Raw genomic sequence first — 9,038 nt, 5'->3', positions numbered from 1 at the left:
CTCCACGCTAACCTGGGATCGATGTGGTAGAGGCTGTTACAAAGGATTAAGGTCGAACGAGGGCCATGACAATCCGGGCAGATCATGCAAGAAACACTTCAAATACTAAAATGTGGTTCGAAGTGGAACAATTGCGTGCAAAGTTTGATTCAAAGTGGACTTACATAAAATAAAATGGCGATCGACGTGTCATTGTTGCTGACACAAATGTTTGTGTGCCTTGCCTTCTCGTATGCAGGGATATGCTCTAATTGAGTGTGACAACTTTGAGCAATTCCAGGCTGCAATAAGAGAATCAGACGGAACTGAGCTTCTTCCACAGGTCATAAGTGTTGACTGGGCATTTAGTACTGGGCCTGTCAAATGCAGAAATACTCGGGAGAGGTCTAGTATGTGAGCTTTCATAATTAGTTCTATTTTTGGTTATGTCGGAAGGAAATTGCAGGCATGACATCCGACAAGTTTGATTGGCTCAGCATATTTGTGAGAACCTTCAGGATATAGTGATAAAAACGGCCATAATTATCATCCACATCTGAGGCTTTAAGGCAAGCACTACAGCAGGAGGAGTCTCTAAATTTTGGTGCAGAGCCTAGTCAGGTTAAATGCCACCTAACGCCTACTTGAGAGTTGAAAGTGGGAAGAGCAAATCATTCTAAAATAGATCATTATGGTAGAAAAAATTACACTAGGAATGAAAAATACAAATCTAAAGTTAGTTTGATGAAGTTAGTTTCAGTTTATGTAACCCAACCCAACTGAAAACGACCAAATCATTATGATAAAAAAAATACTAGGAATAAAATTTGAATTAAGATTGCCAAACCTACTTGGTACTTGCTACTTGGGTTGTAATCTGATGAAGTTAGTTCTGGTTGGTTAATATGATCCAATGGAATGTGTATACCCAACTGAAAACTAGCCCACAGCCGATATTGGCTAATTATTTGGCTTAAGTTATGTACCTTCTGGACTCCGCATGCTTGATACAATCCCAAGGAGATTTTTCCTGGCCGGTTTTCATGTTTTTTAAAATGGTATAATCTAGAGAGGTTGTGTTCACTTCATTTATCAGCTATCACATAACCTTTGCTTGCCTTATCACCATTTGCCGGTCGCCGTTGTCTCTTCATACAAGTTTCAGGTTCCTCCTTTGGTGGATGGAGCCGTGTTTGATGTTGAAGTTTGGCTTGCCAGTTTGAGACAATTGTAGTCGTTGGTGTTCGGTTGGAATGTTTGCGCTGACACTGATCATATCCACGGCGAAGTGAATCAAACAAAATGCCCAAAAGCATGTCAATTATGATGATGTATTAATCTGAATTTTGTGGCTCCAGCCCGTCATGGTCCAGCGTGGGGATGAGAGGTAGAGAGAGGAGGTTGAAATAGTTGTGATTCTCGGGACCTCCTATGTGACGCGATCTGCGGCAAATTGCCGTCGCGACGCACACATGGAGCCCCGGCTGGGCCGGCCCATTTAGGCGCCGTGGCAATGTAAAAATAAATCGAAAAATCTGTCACATGTGGGAGTCAAACCAAGGATCTCGTCCTAAGAGAGTTGTCGATACAACCAGCTGAGCTATCGAGCTTCAGTGATTTTAAGACAACACAAACTCTTAAGAAACAAACCCCAGCGCAAATCATTAAATTCTGAAAAACGTTTTCTGAAAATCGTGAACACTTTTTTGAAACGGGAACATTGTTTGTAATTCCAAAACAAAATTTCGAAAAGCGAACATTTTTTTAAACTCCCAAAGAAAATTTGAAAACACGAACATTTTCTGAAACTCCTAAAAAGTGGGAACATTATCATTTTTTAAATTTGTTTCGAAAACGGAAGCACTTTTTGAAGTTCCAAATAACTTTTGAATAACCCTCCGAACAATTTTAGAAAAAATATTCAAAACACGAACATTTTTTGAAATTTGGAAACAACTTTTGAAACGTGAACTATTTTTGAAACTCCTGCAAAAATGGAAAAAATAATATTTTTAGAACATTTTGAAGAAAAACATACAGAACAATATTTGAAAACAGGATCATTTTCGGAAAATTGGGAAAAATTAAAATGTGAACATTTTTTGAACTTCAGAAAAAATGTGAAATTTGCGAACAATTTTTGAAACATGAACATTTTTTTAAATTTGTGATTGTTTTATAATGGGAACATTTTTTCAAAAGTACAATTTTTTTTCAAAATAGTGGACATCTTTTGGATTTATCAACAAAATTTTAAAACGCAACGATTTTTCAAAATCTGAAAGAAATTTGAAGAAAGAAAATTAAAATTTAAAATGAAAGGAAAGAAAAAATGAAATACAAACAAAAGAAATATAAACATAAAATGGAAAAAGGAGAGAAGAAAAAAAGGAAAAATGGAAAAAAAGGGAAACGAAAAAAACAGAACAAGAAAAAACTGGTTCAGGAACCTCCTTGAAGGTTCCCAAAACAAAAAAAACGGTTGGAAAGTTTTGAAAACCGGGACCGCAGCAATCATTAACAGGCCGGCCCATATCGCGAAGAAGCCTGTGCAACGTGCGTCCGATAGGATGTAACTATTCTGAACCAGTAATAAAGTGCCAATTGGCTTTCCCTCAAAAAAAAACACTTGTGTCAGTTTTGAAAAGAAAAAAAACAGGAGTATATTTTTTTTCCTTTTTCATCACGGGCCTTAGCTTTTGTTCAGTCTGATTCGGACACGGAGGTCCAGAACCACATGAGACAACGCAGGTCCAAGTAACAACCAGCCTTAAGTATACAACTTCTGCCGAGTAACAGCCAGTCAATGGATCATGGCCCAAATACTCTCATAAGAAATGTCGCGAAAAGTCTCCCTCTGCTGCCTATATGGCCGATTCCGCAAATACAGCGATCGGCCATTTTCTCCAGAGCTGATGTGCTATATATCACTAAGTATATCCCATAATGCCTGTAAACCCCCGTGGGGGTCATCAAGTGTGCAGCGTTACCAGCTTATCTCTGCTGTTCCGCTGCGTTCCTTCGGACCCGAAAGGGGTACCGGCGGGAACCGCTATTTCCATTCGGTTCGACGGTGGCAGGCTCCAATGGAGATATCAGTAGCCCACAGGAACTGCGGGTACGCCGTCGACTGGGGTCTAATGATATGTGTGTCGCCATCCTCTGATTGCTTAGCTTAGATACGGTGTTTCTGTCTGACGAAGGTGTTTTGACGGTTGATGAAGATCCCAGAGCTTCATCTTCATCTGTGCTGCTCCTCTCTTCTACATCTGAAAACCACCACGCAAACATGAAACTTAATTTCACCAGTTTCCTAGCTAGTGTGCATTTACAGCCAGCCATATATTTTCACAAAAGATCAGCCGTACCAGATTGAGGATGAACCAGATGAGCAGCTTGCCAGCTTTTCCCTTTTGCCTGACCATAAATAGATACACTATAAGATGTCTAACAAAATAGACAATAATTTGGTTTAAACTGTGGAATATATAAGGTTAGACCATCCAAAAAAGAAGAATCCATTTGATTCCATGAACTAACCCACAACTGGTCAAGGATCACCTCAACTCCCTTCTAGAATAAGCATTAATTAATTAACAAAATGTATTTAGAAGCTACTGTAGAACCTAAACGAACCTTAGAAACTTACCGTCGAAAGAGGCACAGTCCAGCCTTTAATGATGGACCAATCAAGCGCAGGCCTCAGGTCCTTTTTCTTAGCAAGACACTGCTGGCCTTCACCCATGGGATGATCCAAGAATTTTACCTGTAGACAAATGCCAAGCAAGAACATGTAATTTATTGTCTCTGATAATGTTAGTTATGACAGAAAACCAATAATCAGCATGAAAACATGGAGATCATCAAATGATAACAGAATCTGTCCCAGTTCATATTTAATCATTGACGAGAGCATGAAAGTTCATTTGATGTCATTTTATCAGTGCGTGTCATCTTCATCAGCAAGAAAGTTGATTGTGTGTTACCAGCCCGTAACACAACTGGACCACCAGACTAAAAAACATGGACACGGCAGGATACGGCCAGAGACAGGGACACGCTCGGACACGCGTATCCCACCATATTTCGTGAATTACGAATTAAAAGAAGGACACGGCTGCGAGATGTAGGGGACACGTGAGGGACTCGGGAGGCCCAACTACTCTTCGGCCCGATAGGAAACCCTTTTGTTTTGCAGAATTGCAGGTCGCATTCACGGGCGCCAGAAACTGCTGCTTGCTTGTTGCTTCCCCATGTTGTTCGCGTGCCGCTGGCCTGCTGCTTGCTTGTTTGTTGCTTCCCTGTGCTGCTACCGTTGATTGGTGCTTCATGTTAGGGAACACCAAATCATCCGTGGGTGAGAGTGCTGAGAATTTGAGATTGCCAAACCATAATGCTATTGGGAGCTAGCATTGCAGATGTTTGTATATATATTTTTCTACAGACTCAGTCAAACCTAAAGAAGTTTGACTTGGGACAAAACTAGAACATCAAATATATTAATATTTTGTAAATGAGGGAGTAAATGTTTTACCTCAACCACATTTTTACTGGTCAACTCAATAATCTGCCCAGTCCAGTAGCAATCTTTATTATGCCAGTCAACCCAATCACCTACTTTCCAGGCATCATGAACACGTGCTATCACCTCGCTCTTCGGAAAGTGCTTAGGAGCGTGTTGCCCCCTATACCACCGAGGAAAGGAAGGACGCAACATTATTTCAGTACTGCCATTTGATTTCCCTTCCAGGCATGCTGGGTTGAATGGGTTCTTTTGGAAGACTCCAATCCATTCGTTGGCTGAAAAGGGCATCAGGAATAATCATATCAGGTGTACAGAAAACCAACAGTTATAATCTTGGTCAGATTCGCGTATCCCAAGATTTTGTTGTGCCTAGCCAACAGTAAGGGTAAAACTGAGATCATGACAAGACATATTTGCGCTAGATGGCTACTGCCACCAACTGTACTGCCCCCGCTTCCATACAGGACAAACATTGGGCAAGAAAGCACATGCTTTATAGGGGACTGGAAAAATGTAGGTGCATTGATTGATCAATTTCTCGGGTAAATTCAAATGCAAGGTATAATCAGATATTTCCATGATTTTACTAGCCCTGCAGATTCGAGTGTAAGCTTTGCAACTGCTTGTTCAAAATCAAACTCATCAATTATGACCTGTACTTTTTTTTTGCGGGGGGATTATGACCTGCACAACGCAAACCATTTTGGGGAGGATATAGACAGATCGCGTGGTTTTTCAATCACTGCATGATCCATCTCCTTAAAGGTAAACAGTATTGGCTAGATATCATACGTGATCAATTAAAAGCTTGAGGCAATATTATAGAATGTCTACAGAATGAAGAACAAAGTGCTTGCACCGCAATATCCTTAAGCTAAAAATTTGAGAATGAGTAATCAAATTGATTTATTGCATGTGGTCCCTTCACACTCTCTTAAAAAACAAAAGGTTATGTGCAGAAGAAAAAACAGAGCTTGCATATAAAGATTTGCTTACCTTCTTCAGTATAGTCAATATACTCCAAGTAATACTCAAGATGCCCAGATTCTGTGACACGCATATCTTTTATCTGAAAGAGAATTAATACAATATGTGTTAGTAAAGCCTTATACCCTACTGTAGAATGAGTGAAGAGAAGTACTCCTCTGTTCATTTTTATAAGACCTTGAAGACATTTCAGACAATGTGCAAAACAGCCCATTTTGAGCTGTCTGAAACGACTTACAAAAGTGAACGGAGGGAGTATTATATTTGTAGTCCATGAGATTATGGTCAAGCGACAGACTGATGTTATTATTAGATATAAAAGTAGTAGCCATACTAGCATGATGTATTAGAAAGAAAAAGCTTCCTCGTCTATGTTTGTAATATGTATTCTAGCACCCAAGATTTAATCTAATTTGTCTAGTTCATAGACTTGTGGACAACAATAGCATAGCCCTTTGTCTTATAAACTAATGACTAGAGTTCAATTCTTACCAAATGCTCATTGGTGGGCTATTTGTGTGCATTTCATTATGATTTTCTGGTATTTAAACCGGTAACCTATGGTTGTGAGCCTTAAGAAGATCAGTTCGTAATAACAATGATGGTTAACACGTTAGATTCGAGGGGGGCAGAAGATAAGAGTAGTGCCACAGGGGAGCCGTCAATACCTAAGGAGGTTCCACGACAGAGGTATCCGCATATGACCCACGCCCCTTGGGGAAGTGTGGTGGATACTGTACTCGGAACCAGGGCGTGTGTAGAGGCCCAAGCGGCTAGCTCAACTTTGGAACATGCCACATTGGGTCACGCACATGACCCAAGACGAAATAAAGAAGTTCAAAAGCCAAACAATTCCTAGATAGAAGAAAGAAGCTGAACACCAATAAAAAAGTTGAGACCCCTAAAGATTCAAGGTCGAAGGTCTACCATGGACTGTGAGCTAGGTTCATAATCGATGGCCTGTCGTAAAGTATAGGCCATGTTTCCTCTTATAGCCTCGCTTTTCTCTCCCACTAAAGGTGCTCGTGGTAACTTATGACCTTTTATGCTATTGCCCTTTTTACTTTCCTTCTCACCAAAGCTGATGGTGGTCTTCAAGTCAACAAGGCTCTTATATAAATCCTTGGGTGGTTAATAATTAATTACCTAGTCTCTTCTACCTAGTTCATGTCAGAGTTGGTGGTCGAAAAAGATAGTTTATGTCAGAGTTTATATAAAGTCTTAAAGAGCACCAAATAGTTACTCGAAGCATATACTAGTGATATCCTAAGCCCCAATCTCGACCCTCTCAATCCAATGTCAATTTGATCAAATCTTACGACAAGAGATTTTGTATAGAAATTCACTTGTCATTATTCCCGCCCATGTAGAATGACCTTTTCCGAGGCTAGCGGACACCCCTACTTGTCACACATATCACTACAACGACAAATAGATGGAAACGGTATGAGAAATTGACATGAGTATACTAGAAGTGCAAAGAGAAATGTTTAGATTGAGTGGCCAAATTTCTACTTTGAGGGAAGTATTGACACAATAAAAAACATGGTGAGAGTGGTTGTTTGCTACCTAATTTACTAAATTCATTAATATCACACATAAAATGTAAATACATGTCCGACCTTCGAGCGGAACCATGCTCCTTTGAAACCTTCATCAAAGCACTTTGCCTCGGCAAAATCTCCAATTTTAAATGGAAGAATTAGATCCATATCCAGCCAATCTAAAGACATTACCAACAGAAGAAACCAGAGTGGTTAGCATGTTCAAATCACAGCATGCGTCCATATAATAAAGCAAGGTCTAGGAAAAAACTAATAAGAAAATACCATGCTTACCACTAGTAAATGCCAGAGTCAGAACAGCACAATCACAACCATGATTTTGTAATATTTGAAACAAATTCATCCAAGGCCACGCGTAATTAAAATACCCTCAGTTGAAAGGCCACCAGATACAGGACAGCCATGAATTGCTCCGCTATTTTCTTGATCATTTTCCTAATCTCACGGAAACTGTTTATGCACCTAAAATCTGCACTCTTGTATATTGCCTTCTCATTTTTGTATGTCCTTTTAAGTTGCATCACCAGTTATACTCTTTGCTATTATGCCCGCAAAACATGATGCCAGTTATCTAGAGTCTAATACTGTGCATTGCTTCTTCCAACATAAATGGGTCGGTTTCTAAACAGTCCACAATCGTCGGGCTGTTGAGCTGATGCATGTGGATGTGCTTATCAAAGCTAATGATTAGTTGGGAATAGCGTTGGCACACAAGATTCAGAGGACTTTTGGAAGTTTTGGTGTTGGCTAATGTTATTTTCATTACGTTCATATACTTTATTTGTTGGTCTAGCACCTATGACTAGTGCAACTAATTTGAAATTTTTAGTTAGATGGCACGGTCGTCAAAAGCATTGAACTGCTCCCCGTGACGAAATTTTAAAAACAAAGAAAATTGTTTATTCAAAGCCTCTGTTATGGGCCATTTTAGTGGTGTGTACTCCCTCTGTAAAGAAATATAAGAGCCGCCTTTAGATTACTATAAAGTAGTGATCTAAATGCTCTTATATTTCTTTACGGAGGGATTGTTGATTGTTCCCCATTGCAACGCACAGGAAGATTTGCTAGTAAATCGAAAAGCAGAACACTATACATACGATTTTGTTACTCCCTCCGATCCATATTACTTGTCGCTCCAAATCGGATGTGCCTAGCACTAAAATATATCTAGATACATCCGTCTGAGCGACAAGTAATATGAATTGGAAGGAGTGGCATACTTGAAGTTATGCTCAGGTTACCCATTTTAACAGCAGCAACTGAGCAATGTTGTCACGGGGAAACCCCAAGAAAGCCTCGACCAGTACACACGAGTCAAGACTCGGCTAGGGTTTTCAGCACCGGCAGATCTCGTCGCGAGAGAGAGGGGGGAAGAGGGGACGAGCCAGTACCTGAAGATCTCGGCGCCGGCGGCTTCCTCTTCTCCGGAGTGAGGCGGCGGGGGAGAGAGGTGGGACGAAGCGGAGGCTGGGGCTTCGCGGGGCTCCGTGGCAGGCCGTGGAAGCTGGGGAACGCCCTCCTCCTCCGGGTAGGTCGTGCCGCCGCCGCCCACTCCGACCCGCCGCCGCTTCAGTCGCCTCGAAGCATTTTCCCCCTTCCGCTCGGGGAAATTTCCACAAGTATTTTTTTTTAGGGTATCCACAAGTATTTCCACAAGTACACCCGTGGTTTGGAGGGGGTTGGGCCGGGGAAAGATCCACGGTGTGAGGCCCAATATTTGGGACGCTTTATTACACTCGCTCCGTTCTTATTTACTCCGCATATTAGCTTTGGCTGAAGTTAAATTTTATAAAGTTTGATCAAGTTTGTAGAAAACAATATGAATATTTACAGTAACAAATTTACATGATGTGAAAATATATGCAATGGTGAATCCAATGATATATGTTTGGTGGTGTGTATGCTAATATATTTTTCTACAAACTTGTTGAAAGTATATAAAGTTTGACTTTAGACAAACCTAGTATGCCGAGTAAATAAAA

General features: G+C 40.5%; 1 protein-coding gene across 1 annotated transcript; it reads right to left on the bottom strand.

The window, feature by feature from the left end:
* Window positions 1-2,633: 2,633 nt before the first annotated feature.
* LOC109738699 (uncharacterized) lies at window positions 2,634-8,803 on the bottom strand (the record flags this gene model as incomplete). Its single annotated transcript, XM_040401881.3, is given in 9 exon segments — window positions 2,634-3,248; window positions 3,348-3,396; window positions 3,629-3,745; window positions 4,514-4,779; window positions 5,501-5,573; window positions 7,114-7,214; window positions 8,448-8,537; window positions 8,540-8,566; window positions 8,569-8,803. Coding segments are annotated over 9 exon segments (1,233 nt in total), but the record flags the coding sequence as incomplete, so codon positions are not given.
* Between the last annotated feature and the right edge of the window lie 235 nt (window positions 8,804-9,038).

This window comes from Aegilops tauschii, chromosome 3 (genome assembly GCF_002575655.3).
Source record: "Aegilops tauschii subsp. strangulata cultivar AL8/78 chromosome 3, Aet v6.0, whole genome shotgun sequence".
Taxonomy (NCBI): Eukaryota; Viridiplantae; Streptophyta; class Magnoliopsida; order Poales; family Poaceae; genus Aegilops; species Aegilops tauschii.
Note: the sequence above shows the minus strand (reverse complement) of the source record. Positions and strands in the feature narration are given on the sequence as shown.